Below are 18,875 nucleotides of genomic sequence, written 5' to 3'. Positions count from 1 at the left end.
TTATCTTATTTCAACGTGATAATCAGCTTGCAGCTTCTTTGATAATTCTAATGAATCAAATTGAAAATGTCATCAACTTTTTATTGTGTTTGATAAAGCCATTTTGTGTTAGGTTGATTGCGATAATGACATCATTTTAACCTAAGTTCAAATGTATGCTAATTAATTTTCTCATTGTACTACAGAAATAAGGTGTTTTCTGGAAGGATGTAACATGCATTAAAATGTAGAAAGCATGCTATGTTTTAGAAAATGGTTGGCAGAAGGGTAAAGTTCTTTACATGATTAGAAAGTGGTACATGCGTAAATGTAACAACCAAATGCTGCTGCTTTCTGATGTGCCAAACCTTTACATTAAGTCATTGTGGTGTACCATTAAAAAAAAAATCCACACAATGTCATAATTTGATGTTTAACATCATTTATTTTGATTAGTTACAAAACATAAATAAAATCAACAGTTGAATTAGTTACAATTTACAGAGGCTAAATCACCAGCAACATATTTTATCTTTTGAGGTTTTTCTGCCAAAATTTTCTTTTCGTCATTGGTTCTCATTAATGCCATTTTGGGACTCCCCAAATTTTTGTTGCATTAATTTTAAAGTTTATTCAATCTGAAATGCAGCCCAGCAATAAGGATTATGCCATTACTTTATGTATCTTCCAGGTTGTCATGATTCAAAACTGACCTAAAATGTCAAAAATGACCAAAAAATTCTCTGAATATAATCTTAAATGACGCTGGCCTGTCATGACTCAGAGAGGTATATCAAGGCAGGGGAGTCCCGTGTAAACAGGGATGAAAACCAGTGTTTTCTAGTTTCAAATAACCTCAGATTTATAATGATGAGAACACAATTTTACAATTTGTACAACCCCATTTCAAAATACAAAAATAATCTTTATCTTTTAGATAACATTTTGGTAACACTTCAAGGACAAAGCCAGCTCCACATCATGAATAAAGATCATTAAGCTGTAGCTTGCAGTCAACATGTTAGTATCAGACATGACAGCACAGTATCTCACCTTCACTAATAATGAACTACATCTCGGTGACAATGTGGGTTGTCTTGAAAAGCAACAAATACAGAAAATCATTGTTATAGTCTAGATTATGCAATTGCAGTTTCTGAACAACCATACCCTTCAGCACAAACTATTTCTCCTTCACAATTCATGTTTTAGATGTCTTTGACACACATTTAGCAGTCTTTAACAACCGGTACAATCTCCTGTTTTCAGTGGCACACAATTTCTCTATCATTAATAAAACAGAAATGCTGCTTTGTCTACAGGCTACTTATTATCCCAAAAAGTGTATAACGCCTGACCATCAATGGTCAAATGTGTGTATGGCTAAGTGCACTGATAACCCAATAAAATGTACAGTAATATATCTGCTGCTGATATATTATTCTGTGTATCTCTGCATCTACAAATGAAGTCAGTTTAGAAGTAGAGGAACTGAACATTTTTGACTAGAGTAAACCTTTTGCAGTGTGCATAAAGCACTATTATGGCCCACAGTTCAGCTTCTGACAGATGCATTCACACTGACAGCCTATCGTCAAAGAATAAATAGCTCACAATTGAAATAAGTCTGTTTATCGAACACTGAACAAAGCTGACAAACAGGCAAGTGAGGATCTCACAATGGTGTTGGACATCTAACTTATGACCAGATTATGGTCTAACCTCTCACTTGCTCTGTTCCGTGGTGAAACAAGCCCAAAACACAGGCAGAGTAAACATTTTCGGTGGGGTACAGGGACATTTGAGAGGCCGCTTTGAATGAAAGAAACAGGGATGCAGTTTATAATGCAATTTACCATGGGACTATCACAAAGCTTTGTCACACAGAAAAACACTCACACGCCCACAAAAATGCAGTAATTTTAAAAGGCAATATGGGAATATCCCATATGGTCTCCCCAGTCTATAATAACTTGGCAGTTTTTTCTTTTTCATAGTCCTACTCAGCATGACACCGTGATATACTTTGATATGCAGAGCTCAAACTGAAAGCAAAAATGTCAAATGTGAAAGCATATCATACCGAAAACAAAATTTACCCATGACTCATGAATGATCTCAATAGGCTGCAAATAGAAAATGTGAGATTCGTGAATATACAGCAAGTGCAAGCAGTTTGCACTCAGGCAAGTCAAGTTAGTCATAAGGTCATGCAGTCTCGGGCAAGTGTACCCAGGTATCCACTGAACATAGATGGCATATTTCAATTTGCCATCATATTATGAATTCATCTCAATTTATATCACATCACTCGTGGTAATTCAGACTGTTTCTATGTTACAACTGCTAAACATAAAATAATACAAATAAAGCACATGCTGTACCGGTGAACAACACTGCAACAGTGTGTTTGATAGCGCTGTGGTAATGATGGTAGCCTCATAACTTTGCCGTGCTCTAATGTGTAGCATGCTGTTGTTTAAATTGTTTTCGTCGCCCACTGAAACGTCTTGTGCCGTGGGCCTCATTTTAAAAGATCATGTAACTATCATGACGAGATTCTCCATGTGTCTGGTTGTTATCAATGTGCTTCTACAAAAATATTTTATGCCTTACAGACAAATCCATACAATACATGCTGATCAATTTCGCTGACCAATACTAATTGCACTTTTAAAACTGATAGTCCTTTCACTGTAAGCATTGACAAATTAAACAAAAACTGTCAACACACTGTCAAATATTTTGTTCTTGTCTCTGCTTGGGGAGAGTTTGGGTCCAACTGAGTTGGTTTCAAAACAAAAACACGAACGTTAATTTGTAAAAGGACATAAGGGATATGTACTTGGATAATCCATAAACGCTCACCCACACTCATAAACGCACACACTCATACAGTTAAGAATTTATACATCTCAACAGCCAAACATACCAGAATTCACAAACTCCAGCCGCTGTGCTCCATATCACTCTCTGTCTGTACATACTAGAATCTATCGTCTCTCACATTCACTCCCCATCTCATCCATAAGTACACTGGAATCCATATATTCATTGCAGTCACAACTCTCTCATACATACACAAAACTAACACTCCAAGTGGATCTGCTTTACGTCCTGATCCACTTAGCATTTCCATCTCTTGCACCTTCATATCGACCTCACACTTCGCCTTGGTTTCATTTCTGTCCCAGAGGAAGAGTAGAGGTGGGGGTTGTTGGGTGAATTTTGGCACTGGAAGGTAGAGCAGCAGTAGAGCAAGAAGAGGAAGAGGTGGAAGAGGATGAGGAACAGGAGGAAAATGTCCCCCCAGTAGCAGCGGTGCTATCTGTGGGTGCAGTGGTGCCACTGGCATGCAGCAGAGGCGTGGCCGTGGACACTGGAGATGTGGGCATTTGGGAAGGCAGCAGCGGTTGGCTTTGAGGTGGTGAGTGGGGCAGCTGGGTGATGGGTTGTGTCTGTGGTAGCGACTGAGACTGTATGGGAGTTTGAATCCGGGGCTGCGGTATCTGCTGGCGGAGTGGGGACTGCTGATAGGCCATCTGCTGGAGGGGTAGAGACTGATGGAGGTGTAAACTTTGCTGCATCTGTGGCACTTGAGCCATGTGCGTCTGTGGTGGTGGTCCCGGAGAGTGCAGGGTGGACAGGCTCCCTCCACCTGTGTGATGGGAAGGGGCTGCCACGGGCAAGCTGGCAGGGGTCAGGGGTGCCTGGGGGTTCAGTGGTGCCACTGGAAACCACCCTGGTGGCGCCGTCTGTATGGAATATAGTAATGAGTGGTAGGACAATATTACAGGACTGGTGACTCTTGAAACAAATGAAAGTCATCCAAAATATCCAGATTTTTTCTGCCTTTTCTGCCCAAAACTCTTTTGCTACTCTTCATTAGAATCACCTGAGTGCTGTCTTTCTTCTTTTAATTATCTTTCACTTATCTCACAGCATTCATGATATAACATCAACAATCCACCTGACCATATATTTAAGGTTATTAATTATTATTAAAAATGGATGCACATGTACTATAGTAGTGTTACCTCAGTCTGCTGGCTCCAGCCTCCCAACTCCTGCACCTGTTGAATCTGCTTGATCTGATTCAGTGAAGGCTTGGGCGGGGACGGGCCCACCGTCTCCTTCGTCCAATTATCAACGAGTTTGTGTAGCTCATCTGTGAATGTGCTTTTTCTTAGTGGACTGTGATCTGTGGAAAAGAGAGGGCGCATCATACCACTGACTGTCACTCGGTTATGTGTTATCTTGATACAACATACACTCATATCCTTTACATTTTGTGCAATATTACATATTTCTTTTACATTTTGTGTAATATTACATTTTTTTTTAGTGTTTTGTAAAAATTATTCTTCTGTGCAATAGTATTAAGACTATTTATTATTATTATTAATCTGAAGGCAGCATGCATTTGTTTTCCACAGTTATTGCGGCAATGCATATTTTTACATATATATATCTTCCCCACATATTTTTTCTTATCTTATCTTATATCCAGATGAAGCTGTACCTCTTTTAGTAGGTAGTGATGTGTGGTGCTCTGGGTTGCAGTATAGAGGCAGTCGACTCTGTTCACCACCTGAGAAACTACTCGACTGCTGAATCCCTAGACGAGAGACAAAAGAAATGGTTAAACAGAGAGCAAGCAACAAAAAAAAAAAAAAAAAAAAGAAAGAGAGAAAGCAAAACAAAAAAGCCTTACCGGAATGCGTAACTCCGTTATTATCCATGTGAGAGTGAGGCCGGGGCCGGAGCTTGATTTTAGCTGGCCTGGGCCTACGAGGAGAGAGGACAGGAGGTGCCGTGGGAAGAGGAGGGGTTCGGGACAGGGAGGCAGGCAGGCTCTGCCTTTGGTCTTTGAGGCAACGTAGCTGTCTGTACAGTTCTTGCAGCTCTCTGTTTTGCTGGGCCTGAAGGGATACCACCTCTTTGATGTGTCTATAGAGCGAAAGCAAAAACAATGACAATGAAAAAAATTCTGAACTGAAAATCTTTGAGTACAAAGAGTGAAAACATTGGTTATACGGGCAAGAAACAACAATTAATTGAGACTCTAAACTCTACAGTAATGGAATTAAATCCTTCCTCTCACTGACGTACTTCTCTCTGAGCTTGTGTAGTTCTTTTCTCAGGTCTTCATCCTCCAGCTCACTCTCATCATCATCATCGCTGCTGCCCAGGGGTGAGTGGCTGTGCCCATGACCTCGAGGCAGGTGAGCCATTGCTGGGGTTCTTTTACTTTCTTCTTTCTCTCCCTCCTTTGCCCGAGATCTCCTCCTCTCCCTCTCCAGATCAGGAGACACTGGGGAGCTGTCAGTCTGCCTGTCCTCTTTCTTAGTCTCAGCCTGGGTTACAGAGAAGCGTCCCACTTTCCTGTGAGTGCTACCATGGCCTGATGGCACATCCTTCGGGGGTGAGGACTGGGGCACTGGAGTCACCTGATGGCAGAGGACATGTCCAGACTGAAATGAAGGTTCAGGCTAATGAGCGGCAAAGAAAAAAATCAAGAGTTGCCCCTACCTGAAATCGTCCTTTGCGTGACTGAGGTGGATTTAGTGGTGGCACCTCCTTCTCCTCAAGTGCCTGACTGCTGCAACGTCCATCTGATAAAGAGATGGGGATGAAAAACAAAAAGGGCAGACAAGGACCAGAAACAGGAACACAGAGAGACGTGTAGAAAGAGCACATAAATGACGAGGTAGACACACACAAAAGCAACAAACACAGAAAAATGTACAAGACAGAGAGACATGTAGATGCACACACATAGACACGGGGCACGAACACAAAGGCACAGTGTTAGAAATCACCCACCAATGTCACACATCATCACCTTCTGACTTACATGGCTTGCATGCAGGTCTATGAAATGTGTAAACATATGTTGAGTTCTGTGGCAGTAATTTTTCTAAATTACAAACTATTACAAAAAATAAACTGAAGAATAAGTGTAAGTTATTGTGGATATAAAAATCCATGCTTAAGAGAAATATGTAATGGGCGTGTGGGAAGGGGTGGTAAATGGTTGTTTCATTAAAAACACAATGATAGTAAGTCATTCAATAAAAATAAAAACATATTGTGAAATGGCAGTTGAGTGTTAACAACAGTGTACCCCCACCCACCCACACATCCACTCTCTCATTCTCACAACAAAGCCCAATATCACATCTGAGATCTGGGCTCAGATCCACAGTGATATTGTTCAGTGTGTCTGATATTTGGGATTACTACATTAGCAAAGTCTGTACATAATCTCAGACCAACATATACATACAGTATGCAGCCTTAATATAGGTGTTACTTACAGATAACGATCCATTATTAGTCACTCGTGTAGAACATAACACATGTGCTCATGCATGCGCACTTGCAGCAAAAAAGCTCTGAGCTACTGTTACACATATTACACATATAAACACAAACACATGCAAGATGGTTGGAATACGGTAACATATGAAAAGCCTTCCCATGAAAAACAGAACCTGACAGTAGCTTGTAAGCCCTGGGTAATGTGCACAATATGTGCTAGAAATTATGCAAATTAAATGAAAAAGCAATATTCATAAATACATCTGTTATAACTACAGCATATAGTAGAGTCTCATTGAGCAATGCTACATATATTCTGAATGACAACTAATTACATATTATGATCTTAGCAGCATAGCGTCTATCTTATCTGTGTTATGACGTGAGTTGCACGGTGCTGTCTACACTGAGCCGGCAGGTGGGGTTGAGGAGGTGAGATGGTTGCTGCTGGCAGTGCTTGCGGACTTGGGGCAAAAAATGAGGGGGGGGGGGGTGTCATATGAAGGATTATGTCCCGGGCACAGGCACAGCTGGGCTTTACTCCAGAGCTCATCGGCACTGGGATGGGCATCAGATTTCTGATGTCAACCTCTTCCTACACTGTGCCAATCTTCCACCCTCCTCTACTTTCCACTGTTCTCGCCCCTGAGTGAGTAACCCATGCAAAAAGAAAGATTGCCAAGAAAATTAAATTAAGCAAAAAGAAATTCAGGAAAAAACAAAGCAAAAACAAAAAAGCAATAATGTATGTAGTGATGTCAACACTGACATTACATGGAGACTATAGTCACAATATACAAAAACAGGATTTATTAGCTGTAACATCTTTTAACGTTAACAGTTATTAATGCCTGATGGTTAAGAAAGTTATTTTACTATGTTAAAACTAGTACTAGATATTAGATTTAGGTCCATGCCCCAACATCCCATTCTCTCTCTCTCTCGCTCTCTCTCTCTCTCTTGCTCGTTCCCTAAGAGGACGCTACCTTGCTGGACTCTGGGCTTCTTGAACAAGCTGGCGGAGTGGCGCAGTTTGCACGCCCAGTTTTTGAATTTGCGAGTCCAGGATTTCTTGCTAACAGGATTTCTGATACTAGGACATGTCAGGTTTAGGCCAAAATATCCACCTCCTGCATTGTGCTTCTGCTGTCCATGCCGGAGGGGGATCGGATGCTGATTGGGGGGCCACGATGCGTCTCCAGTGGTACTGGTGTCAGAGTGTGGGGGTACAGCCTAGAACAGTTAAGACAATTAAGAGTGGCTGCATGGAGTTGAGACATTCAAAACGGAGACACTCAAACATTTAAACATAACAAATCCCACAGACAGCTGAGAGAGAACCGAGCGGAGTCACATTTAAACAGCTATGCACTAGAATATAAACAATGAAATCATTTACATTCAGTACTGTGAAAGACAAAATTGATAAGAGAATTTACTCAAAATCTACTGTGTAATTCACTCACAAGAATGGTTGGTTCTCCTGGTACAGGTGGGCGCTGGGGCCCAGCAGAGTCATCCTGACTGGGAGGCAGAAGAGAGGTAGGCGGGGTGGACGAGGCTGAGGTGGAGGGGAGAGATGGACCAGGCTGTTGCTCTACCGGACCCAGCTCCGCAAAGTTGGGCACTTCTGAAGAAGCTTCCTCAAATATCCCATCCCTCTCTGGGTCAGGGGAGGTGGAGGAGGAACGGGAGGTGGTGGAGGAGGTAGTCGAGGATGAGGAGTGAGGGGATGTATCTGAGGAGGAAGCAGGTGGGGGGAAAGACAAGTGGTGGATCGACTGTGGCTCAGATGACTCGTCTCCTCCTGCTGACGTTGAGGCAGCTGATGTAGGGCCAGAAGCAGCTCCGCCGGCCGGCGCTGCCCCGCTGCTGTACTCCTGATACAACAAGTTCCTCAGCTTTTCATCCAGAGTTTTTATGCGGTTGTCTACAAATTCAATTTTGGGGGGGCCTTCACTGTCTGACTCTGCCACAGAGGAGGGCTGAGCAGGTGATGGCGTCATTGTGAGGGAGAGGGCTGGTACGGGGGCGTCAGCGGTGGCCAGATGGAGAGGCGGCAGAGAGGAGTCCGAGGTAGGGTGAAATGGGGTGGAGTAGTTGCACGTGTCCTCTGTGACACTTGTCTCTCCTGTGGACACCTCTGACTCTGACATCTGTAAAGAGGACTGCTTCTGCAGTGGGAAATGCTGCTGTTTCTGGGGGGTCTCCATGGCTTTAACCGCCTCTTGTTGCTGTTCCATGTGTTGCAGCTGTATCTGTGACTGTATATGTTGTTGTGTCAGCTCAGCAGGGACTTGGGCTTGTTGTGTAACCTGCTGTGGCGGTACAGAGCTAACATTTAGCTGTGGCTGTTGCTGAAGGAACTGTTGACTAATTGACAGGGGCAGCATTTGGCTTTGTTCCGACTTTGGAGCCACAGCACCCATAAATAGCTGGTGCTGCTGCTGCTGTAGCTGCTGCTGCACCATTTGCTGTTGCTGTAAGTGTATCGTTTGTTGTAGGTTTAACTGTTGCTGCTGCTGGTGATCTATGTGGGCCTGCTGTTGGGGCACTACAGCAGCTTGGGGTGCCATAACCTGCTGTGGTAACTGCTGCAACTGTGGCTGCTGCAGCAACTGAGGGGCATACTGTTGTGTCTGCTGCTGAGGAAGGGGCTGCTGGGTCTGCTGTAGGGGCACTGGGGGCAGAAACTGCTGCAGAGGCACAGACTGCTGTAACAGCTCTGCATGACCTGGCCGAGGCAGCACCTGCACCTCAGTCAGTTGTTGTTGAAGTGGTATTTGTTTCTGCATTAGCTGCTGATGTTGCAACTGCTGGAGAGACTGCTGCAGTGCTAGTTCCTGCTGCAGCTGAATCTGTTCTTGGTAGGCTTGATGTTGTGATTGCAGTTGCTGCTGTGGTGTCGCCTGCTGTATCTGCTGTGCCTGTTGTTCCAGCTGCATTGCCTGTAGTTGCTGTTGAACAGCCGGTACCTGCTGCTGTAATGCAGGCTGCAGCTGTGGTTGTTGTGGGACTGGTTTGGCCACCTGAATGAGTGTCTGCTGCTGCTCCATGCCATGTTGGCTTACGACAGAAGAAATCACTGGAGCAGTAGCAGGAGGAGGGGAATGAAAAGAGGTTGACGACTGGTCCACTGCACATGACCTTGGAGCAGTAATGACTGTGTCCCCTATACTTTGACCTACAATAGAGCAACCACTGGTTCCAGGAGAAGAGAGTACATCTGGCAGAATGGTGGTGGGCGTGGGAGACACAACAGTAGGAGCAGTGGACAGGGTGGGGAGGTTAGCAGCAGCAGGTATTGCTATGGATGAGGGAGCACTGGGAATTTGGTCAACAGAGGCTGAGGTGAGGTGCTCAAGACCACCTGAAGCAGTGACAGGGACAGTGGCTTCAAGAGTGGAGGCTGGTGCAGAGATGCTTTCAGAAGCAGTAGTGTTAGGAGCTGGGGCAGCAGTGGCTGAGGGGGCCATGGAGGCAGGTGCTGAGACAGTGGAGACTGGAGGGGAGGTGGCAGAAATGGTGGGGCAGGGAGGAGAGGCCATTCCAGTCAAGGACTCCACACTCTGGGATCCTTCACTTTCTAAAGCCGCACAGAGGAACACACGGTTAGTTTCTGTTATGCTGCCTCAGTCATGTTAATAAGCCACAGCACTAAAACTGACCCGGGTAGAGCTCACCTTTCTCTGTCTTAGGAGACTGAGGTATCCTCATCTCTGAGGTGGGTGGTGGTGTCGCTGCTCCCTGGCTGGATAGAGAGTCTCTATGGCGGATGGTCTGGTTGATAAAGAAACGCCAGCGTCCCACTGGCGAGGAATGGGGCACTGAGTCCACTAAATATCAAAAGGGCATTTTACTAGTTATAACAAGTCCTGAAATATACAGAATTTTCTCATTTTATTGTGCCACCATTTTTGTGAGGAAGAAACAGTACATTCAAAACTCACCTGAAGAGCTTGTGGGAGTGCTCACATGCAGCTGGTCAGTTGATCCAGTCTAATAAAGAAATAAAGATTCAAATCACAGACAGAAAACTACGAGAGGATAGATGGAAATATAGAAATTAACATACCAGTGAATGTGTCTGAAGAATTTCATGAGCTTTTTTAACTATGGCTCTGAGCTCCTCAACAAATTTCTCTTTCTCTATGTCAATGACAAAGTCCTCCTCCACCTACAAAGTGCAACCAAACAGCAATCATGAAGACATAGAATGGTTACTTGTTTGCAAGCAATGCAGACTTAAGTGAAACAGTTTACCATGTAATCTGCTATGTCCTCAGGTGCGTCCCCTTCAATGTCAAATTTAAATGTCACCATCTTGTTGCTATGGGTCTCCAACTGGCATTCCACCATATTGTCCCCACTGCCGGACACCTAGGGAGGACAGGACAAATGAACATTACATACTGGTCCTTTTCAAAATCTATTGGTAGACACAAATTTAGCAATGTAGGTGCTTATTTAGGTGCCTGTCATTTTACCACCTGGAGCATGCTCAGTTGAAACTGATGTGAAACTTTCTCAGGCCTCTGACAAGAAGCTCTTCTTTGAGTCTTTAATTTCTCTAACTTCCCATTGGCCAAGAGCTGAAGAGTCTCTTCTCCATTAGCCGGAACAGACCTGTGGATGGTCAGGTAGTAGGGTTGTTACACATTATCCGGTAAATGACAGGTTCCAGAGCAAGACACTAACCACATACTGTAACTGCACTGCATGTGAGTCACTGAAAATAATAACATTGTCTAAAAGCCAAACATGCATATGTAGTACATAGTTTATTAACAACATGCCGTACATTAGAGTATAACACCTCGCAGATCTGAACTCAATATACAGGTATACTGGAAGAGACTGTTAACCCTTCTGTAGGTATACAGGCAAACAATGGTCCAAGAACCACTGGTATGAATAGCTTTGTACTAGCACGCACCAGTGATGGAAGAGAATTTGTGGCATTTACTTGGAATTTTCTTTTAGGTATGAATAAAATTCATGTGTGGTCCAGACCTGTCCTATGAGTCAAGTACAGATCACTACAGATCACAAAAAAAATCATAATGCTTTTCTCTGAATGAGTTTAAATATAATGCCATAATTTAAAAAAACAAAAACAAAAATGTAACACACAAATTTAATGTAAAATAAAGAATTTGTCATCACATCATCATCATGACTTATGACAAGTTTCTTCCAGTTAAGAGAGTCTGGTAAATCTGACTTGCAACACTTGTACGAATAAGTCTCACAGGAAAAAAATAGAGATAATTACGATAAGAATATGAAAATATGGCCCAATATGTTTAGAATTCTATGAATCTATCTGACATAACATCTACATTCTTTTGCCATGTTAAGCTCCAAATTAAGGCTTTGAGAATCTTCCAGTATCAGTACTCATATAGCTTTTGTCTGGACGAATGGACATTTGACCAGTAAACAGAGTTAACATCACAGTAATAACAGCAATGACACCAGACATACCCTGATGACGAATGACGTTCTGTACTTGACAGGTACGCACCATCCTGTGGTGTAATGTGAACACAAAGGAGTACGCAGGTACACAGAACAAAAACACAAAAAATCATTAGTAACGCACAATGCATGCAAAGCTGGAATATAATATATTGGACAAATTACATTTAATAACACCTTTACTGTTCTATGAATGGACTCATGTTGTAAGAATTATAATTTGTTAGTCTGAATCAAAAATGCACAGTTGAAGCTTTTTCAAATAATTAGGTAGCAGTATTCTCAATCATATTGCTGGTATGTCAGCAAAGTAAAATTATTTCTTAACTAAGACAGCAAACTCTCATTCTTCCTGTACCTGAGCAATGCCCAGCAGGGAAAGGTCACAGTCTTGCAGCGAGGCTTGGGGCAGTTTGGGGGCATTAGAATCAAGCGATTGTAGAGTAGTGACAGGCGGAGGAGAGGTGGGTATAGAGTCGGCCTGCCCTGGTAAGAATACCTGGGCCGCTGGCGGAGATGTAGGCAGCTCTGGCACAGGGGCAGCAGCAGGATGGTAGGATGGTAGGGATGGAAGAGATGGTAGTGATGTTGGGGGACATGAGGCATGAGAGGGGCTGAGGGGTGTTTGTTGTGCAGGAAAGACAGCGTGGGGCAGGGCAGGCTGTTCAGCAATAGGTACCTCAGAGTGTGTCTGAGTGTGAGAATGAGCCTGTGTCTGAACGTGAGTCTGTGTCTGAGAGTGTGTTTGGGCCTGAATGCTGGTTTGTGTGTGTGTGTGAGCTGGCAGCATCTGCTTGGCTTGGTGCTGCGGAGCGGTAGGGGAGCCTGCCACTAGATGACTATAGAGAGGCAGGGTTCTGTTCTGGGACTGAGGCCCAGCCACGTTACTGGAGGCTATCTGTGCCGTGGGATGTGTCACCAGATGTGAAGCAGGTGGAGGCAGCTGACTCTCATCAAGGGGTAACAACGCCTGCTTTGAAGGAAGTGGTTGCTGGATGGGTGTTGGGATGGGCTGCGACAGTATTTGTGCCTGTGGATGAGGTGGAGCTAGTGGTTGCTGCGCTTGAGAAAGCTTCTGTAGCTGTTGCTGGTACTGCCCAGTAGACTGGGGCATAGTAGGCTGGGAGATGGGCTGGATGACTGAGGGGTCAGCAGTGCTTCCTAGGGGCTGCTGCTGGGCCTGAGCAACTGGATGTAATGTCGTTTGACCTGGAACATAGGCTTGTCCAGCCTGCTGCACAGGATGAGGAGTGGCGATAAAGTTTGCAGGTTCAACTGCAGAACCCAGGCTATCAGTCGTAGCTCCAACACTTCCAGCTGCGCCAGGAGACAGAATCATCTGCTGATACTGCAGTAATGGCTCTTGTTGCTGCTGCTGTTGTGTAATATGACTTACATCCTGTTGTACAGATGGCATGGCTTGGTGGGTTGGCTGTGGGACATACTGAGGGGTCAAAAGGCCAGCAGCAGCCTGAGCATGCACCTGGATAGGTGGCTGGCCTTGAATTTGTTGCTGGAGCTGAGGCTGCATGAGCCCTGCCTCATGTTGGATCTGATTTTGAATTGAAGTGATTGCAGCTGGGGGCTGGACAGCAGTTTGGCTTGGTTGGCCGATCATCTGAATGTCCTGGCCAAGTGGTGGTTGCGACTGGCTAATTGTCAGGTGCAGAGGCTGAGTCTGGATTAATGGCTGAGAGGTTACTTGGCTCTGTGTTTGAGTGGCAGGTCCTGGATAAGTAGTCTGTAAAGGAATTTGCTGGGTCTGGATGATGTGGGGCTGTCCCTGGATCACAGCTGCTTGAGGAGTTACTTGGGCCTCAGTCATAGCCTGAGCCGTTTTGACTGTGGACTGGGCTATAAATTGGACAGGGACCTGGCCCTGGTTCTGAGGATGAGCCTCACTTCGCTCCTGCTGGGTGAGGACTTGAGCTGGGACTACAGCAGATGTCGGGACAGGGATCTGCGTATTCTGAATGGCCATGGGAACCTGGGCCTGTGAGACAATTTGAGTTTGGTGCTGAATCACCTCAGTGCTGACTGGAGCTCCAGCTGGGATATGAGGTTCCATTACAGAGGAGTGATGCTGAGTCTGGGCAGCAAATGCTTGCTGCTGCTGGATCAATGCTGCATGCTGCTGTTGCTCCATCACTTGCTGCTGTGTCAGAGTGGTATGAGGCGGAAACTGAGAGGTGTTTAGTTGCGGGACACACGCGTGCTGTATATCAGTTGGCTGCTGCTGAATCTGCTGCTCACTGTTGCTTTGTGGAATTGGGACAGCCTCTTGTTTCTCCTGTTGCTGAAGTTGAATGATGGCAGCTTGTTGCTGCTCTTGAATCCGTTGCTGTATCAGAGCCTGTTGCTGTAACCTCTCTGCTTGTTGTTGTTGTAACAGGACTTGTTGCTGACGCTGTTGTTCTAACTGTTGTTGCAGCAGAGCTTGCTGCTGCTGCTCCATCTGTTGCTTGAGTTGCACTTGTTGCTGCTCCTGTTGCTGTTGCTGTAGCTGAACTTTTTGTTGAAGCTGATGCTGTTGTAAAATAGCCTGCTGTTGCAAATGCTGTTGGATTAGTGCTTGTTGCTGTTGTTGTTCCATTTGTCGCAGTAAGACTTGCTGCTGCAATTGTTGTTCCTTTTGCTGTTGAGTCTGCTGAGGTGGCTGTTGCAATACAATTTGTTGCTGCTGTTGCTTCTCTGGTTCCTTTTGTATTCCAGCTTGGTGTTGTCCAATTTGTTGATATAACTGGCCCTGCTGCTGTTGCTGTAAAGGAGGCTGTTGTTGTTGTTGTTGCTGCTGCTGCTCTAACTTATGTTGTAAAAGTGCTTGTTGTGGTTGCTGTTGCTGCTCTTGCTGCTGAATAAGACTTTGCTGCTGCTGATCCAACAGCTGCTTGTGTCTAAGTGCTTGCTGCTGCTCCAGTTGATGCTGCTGTAGTTGGGCCTGTTGTTGCTGCTGTTGAAGCAACGCCTTTTGTTGCTGCTGATCAAGCTGTTGCTGGACAAACGTATGATGCTGCTCAAGCAGTAAAGCTTGTTGGTGTTGCAACATAGTTTGCTGTTGCTGCAGTTGTTGTGGTTGTATCATGGTCTGCTCACGAGGATCCCCTGTTGGTTGAGGTTTATAAGTCTGAGGTTGCTCCAATTGCTGAGGTAAGGACATAGCTCGCTGCTCCATACCTGTTTGCGTAGGTAATACTTGCTGCTGAGGCTGCTGTACATAGATCTGCTGCTGAGGCTCATGTTGATGTGTCTGGACAGCTGTAGCTGAAAGGCTCTGTGGATGCTGTTCCGTTGGTGGCTGAGTGGTACTAATTTGTTGTTGTTCGAGCAGAGTGGCCTGGGCCTCCATTTGCTGTTGTGGCTGCTGCTGAAGGGTGGAGGTCTGGGGATCCATCCCTATCTGTTGTTGTTGGACAATAGTCTGCTGGGGGATCACGACAGGCTGTGTTTGCTGGGGTGCTGCCTGGGGAATGATGTCAGTGAGCTGCATGGGAGTGGCAGGGGGTTGGGTCTGCTGAGCGAGGGGCACAATGGTCCCCGCTAGTCCAGCAGGATCACTGACTGACATGGATGTAGTGAGAACATTAATGGGTGCTTGTGGGGAAACAGGGGGTATGTATGACTGTGAGGGGGCCATTGATCCATGGGGAGTGGCAGTTTGAAATGCATCTGATGGGAATGTTTGTGACTGCTCAGTGATAATATCAGAAGGATGATTGGTGACAGAAGAGGGAAAAGAAAGTAGTAGAACAATTAGGTAAGAATAAGCTTTGGCAAGGAGCATCAATTATCAACACATTTAATTATATACGACAAGGTTTCCCCCAGTGTTTTACAGTGGAGGTGGACTTCCTCACCTGAACTACGGACTGCACAATCAAAATTAAAAAAGCAAATACACTTTAATGAAGTGAAAAATTAACCCTCAGGTAATAAGAGAGCAGGGCTACACATTATATTTGATGAGAGAGGCTTTAAGACCATCTTACCACCTCCGCTAACTAATTTCCTGGGGGAAACCCTGTGCAGGATACAGTCAGATGATCTCAGAGGATTATGAGGATGATTTGTGGTTGGGCAAATAGTTATTTGAGTGAAAGAACCCAAAATGTGACAGCGTAGTAGAACCATAGCTTTATTTCCATTAATAGTAATGTTAAATGTTATAGGCCCTGTGTATATATAGCTTTCAAAACAAATTAGCATGATCACCCTTTTCACCTGAAAATATTGTTGAGGGACACTTGGTGATACCTGTGGAACCATGGTACTAGGCTGAAGAAATGTCTGGCCAACAGGTCCCCCTCCACTTTGGCCAATGGACATGCTGGACATACTAATACTCTGGCCAATAGGCACATTTGGAACACTTCCACTCTCACCAATGGGAACCATTTGAGGATGAGCCAAGGCGCCAGTGCTCTGAAGTGCAAGAAAACAGGCCATATTTATTAATACAATGATTTTAAACAATGGTTAATTTATCAGTGTGGTGTATTTTGTGATCATAAAGAAAACAATGCAAAGACGTACAGATGCCGTAGGGGGGAGGGTAATCTGGGAGTGGGTGTATGATTCCCCTTGCTGAGAGTATGCCTGGCTCTGTCCACTTGCGTAAGATTCACAGCTGGCAGACCCAATGCTCTCGCCTTCTGACAGAAAGACAATAAAAAAATGAGAAGGAATAAAAAAGCTGGAAACTACACATACTTGTCCAACTCATATGATCACATGTTACAACAAGTATTCATTTAAAAACTTGATTAAATCCTGTTTTAACTTTAAATTATGTTGCACCAAGAAGAAAGAAAAAAGAAATATTAAATCTAAACCTCTCTCTAAACCTGTTAGGGTTTCACTCTAAAACTAGATTAACTTAAATTCAGTTGCACCAATGTTTTAAACTTTAAAATGTGATCCAGTAACTATAAACTTTGGGAGGTTTACCTTTTAAACTAGCTGCCTTTTGTCATTGGTCTAAGCAAAATAATCAACTTCCTCAAAGAAAGTTAAGGGAGAGACTCAACCAATGAGTTTTATGATGCTGCTAAATTTCTCAGTTTCAGCATGGAAACTGTTATGAAGCTAAACGGGCAGACTTGACCAACTGTCAAACATGGCAGTGGAAGAAATGCAGCTGTACCACCCTTGCTCCAACATGTATATTTTCGATTTCACCAAATGTTTGATCAAACTTCACCAAAATATTTGACAATGCACCCAAAATGGCGCATGTGGTGTGTTTTCAAGTGCTTTAGGTCAGTTAAATAAGGAACAACCATCTGAATGCTGGCAATCTGTTTGGACCCTGATCATTGCTGCCAGCGGCAACATTTTGCCTTTGTTTTCATCTTTCTCCAACAAGCCTTAAGTTTAACTGCGCCTCTTCTGTCTTTTCACTGCCAGTTGCTGCCAGGCAGTCTCTTTTTTCCTTACTGTGCTGTTGTCCGGTTGTCTATCTTCTATGATTTGGCCAAACTGCTCAATTAATTCGGCCAAGAAGTTTTTCTTAAAAGGAGGAGAAATTGGAGCTTCACTGCTGAGCCATCAGGAGTAGGCCAACTATTTGTTTAGCTAGCTAGCAAACAACGTTTTGTTGAGGAATACAGTCGCCCATCCTCTTGCTAAACTCTGATTTGAGCTAATCGTAGATTACGTATTTCTAATAAACTCTTGCTGAATTTAATATAACATGAATGTGCATACTCTACCTGGCAGACTAAGGGTTGTTCCACTGAAAATATGTTGGTGCCTGACATGCTGGTCCACTTCAGGCAGCTCCTCAGACTCCTGCCCTCCACCTCCTGCCCCCCCTCCGGCTCCCGTCTGTCCAGCTGCCCCTGGCCCCAGTGAGGACGGGCAGGATGGATGAGAAAAGGTGTAGGAGGTGAGAGTGGAGTCTCGTCTTTCTTCAGAGCCCTGCTGCTGCTGGAGGAGCTGCTGCTGCCGACGCTCCCGTGACTTTTTGATCAAATTTACTCTGTCCCGGATGGATTTCCCCACCACTTTGGCATCACTCTCATGGAAAAATCCAGACTTCACCTGAGAGAGCGAGAGAGACAGGGAGGGAGGGAGAGAGTTATTAATGACCAGAGACAGGCTGAGGGAATCCAGGTCAGAAGGAGGTACCTTGAAATGCCTGATAAATGAGCTGAAGGATTTCCCCTCATCATATCTTCGTTAAGCTTTGAAGCATCAAAGCCTTTTCCCAGTCTACCCTATCCCACACTGGACACTCTTGAACCCTGTTTCTACCAGCCAGAAATGTCCCCGGGTCTCACCATCTCTAGAGCCACTTCTTCAGCGCTATCATTCTCCAGGTCATAGCTGAACTCGATGGCCTCATTGTCTTTGTGCTTCCCTTTTAGCTTCTTGGGCTCTTCAACCCAAATTCGAAGAGCCAGGCAGTCCTGGGTCCCTGTGTCCTCCTCTGCCAGCTCCACCCGGACCCCTGTGTCCTCCCCAAAGAATGCGTGGTTCAGGAGGTCTCGGATGGAGAGTCTGTCGAAGGAAAGACAGTAAAAGAGCAGGGATGGTGAAACAGGCACCAGTATCTCTTATGATAGCCCGATCAGAAATTCTGCCTGAGACAGTGCAGTACGTCATGCTATGAGAGGAAAACCTGCTTACCTCTGGCTCTTGTTCTGACGGATGCAGCCTTCGATGATCTCTTTGATCTCTGGGTCATTCACTTTATCAAAGCTGGCTGGCTTTATACCCTGCAGAAAAGGAGATTGGAAATTAATTGTACAAAGAAGAAATTAAGGAATTAGGTTTTGGGATATTGTATATAACCGCTGAAGATATTTTCATCAAGGGGCCAGATAGTTGGAATTGCGTTTAAATAAACTACTAAAAAATTAGGTCTACACATGTCATCACCACAAACGTGCTGAGTAATGCAATCAAAGAGACTCACGCTTGTGACTTTGCGATAGATCTGAGCAGCATTTTGGCACTCAGAGTAGGGGTATTCCGAAGTGGCCATCTCCAGCATGCACATCCCAAAGGCGTAGACATCCACAGACTCATCATAGTGCTCCTCATACATCTCTGGAGCCATGAACTCCGGGGTTCCTGTCAAGACCAGATTG

General features: G+C 44.6%; 1 protein-coding gene across 5 annotated transcripts in view; it reads right to left on the bottom strand.

Moving 5' to 3' along the window:
- Positions 1–410: 410 nt before the first annotated feature.
- si:dkey-151g10.3 (serine/threonine-protein kinase WNK3) overlaps positions 411–18,875 on the bottom strand; it is a 38,216-nt gene continuing 19,751 nt past the window's right edge. Inside the window, exons 5-24 of one of the 5 annotated variants that reach the window (XM_041945475.1) lie at positions 18,701–18,858; positions 18,412–18,500; positions 18,063–18,282; positions 17,493–17,823; positions 16,315–16,433; positions 16,003–16,203; positions 11,791–11,834; positions 10,794–10,929; positions 10,567–10,683; positions 10,379–10,480; positions 10,254–10,302; positions 9,987–10,139; positions 7,770–9,889; positions 7,290–7,536; positions 5,512–5,594; positions 5,092–5,429; positions 4,694–4,929; positions 4,502–4,597; positions 4,017–4,180; positions 411–3,734 (exon numbers count right to left, since the gene is read on the bottom strand). In XM_041945475.1, the coding sequence (XP_041801409.1) occupies positions 3,159–3,734; positions 4,017–4,180; positions 4,502–4,597; positions 4,694–4,929; positions 5,092–5,429; positions 5,512–5,594; positions 7,290–7,536; positions 7,770–9,889; positions 9,987–10,139; positions 10,254–10,302; positions 10,379–10,480; positions 10,567–10,683; positions 10,794–10,929; positions 11,791–11,834; positions 16,003–16,203; positions 16,315–16,433; positions 17,493–17,823; positions 18,063–18,282; positions 18,412–18,500; positions 18,701–18,858 (5,579 nt within the window). In that variant the 3' untranslated portion in view covers positions 411–3,158. The remainder of the gene's footprint in view (positions 3,735–4,016; positions 4,181–4,501; positions 4,598–4,693; positions 4,930–5,091; positions 5,430–5,511; positions 5,595–7,289; positions 7,537–7,769; positions 9,890–9,986; positions 10,140–10,253; positions 10,303–10,378; positions 10,481–10,566; positions 10,684–10,793; positions 10,930–11,790; positions 11,835–16,002; positions 16,204–16,314; positions 16,434–17,492; positions 17,824–18,062; positions 18,283–18,411; positions 18,501–18,700; positions 18,859–18,875) is intronic. The other 4 variants (XM_041945479.1, XM_041945480.1, XM_041945477.1 and 1 more) reach the window with 4 other exon arrangements.

The sequence above is a fragment of the Chelmon rostratus genome, chromosome 10 (genome assembly GCF_017976325.1).
Source record: "Chelmon rostratus isolate fCheRos1 chromosome 10, fCheRos1.pri, whole genome shotgun sequence".
Classification (NCBI taxonomy): Eukaryota; Metazoa; Chordata; class Actinopteri; order Chaetodontiformes; family Chaetodontidae; genus Chelmon; species Chelmon rostratus.
Note: the sequence above shows the minus strand (reverse complement) of the source record. Positions and strands in the feature narration are given on the sequence as shown.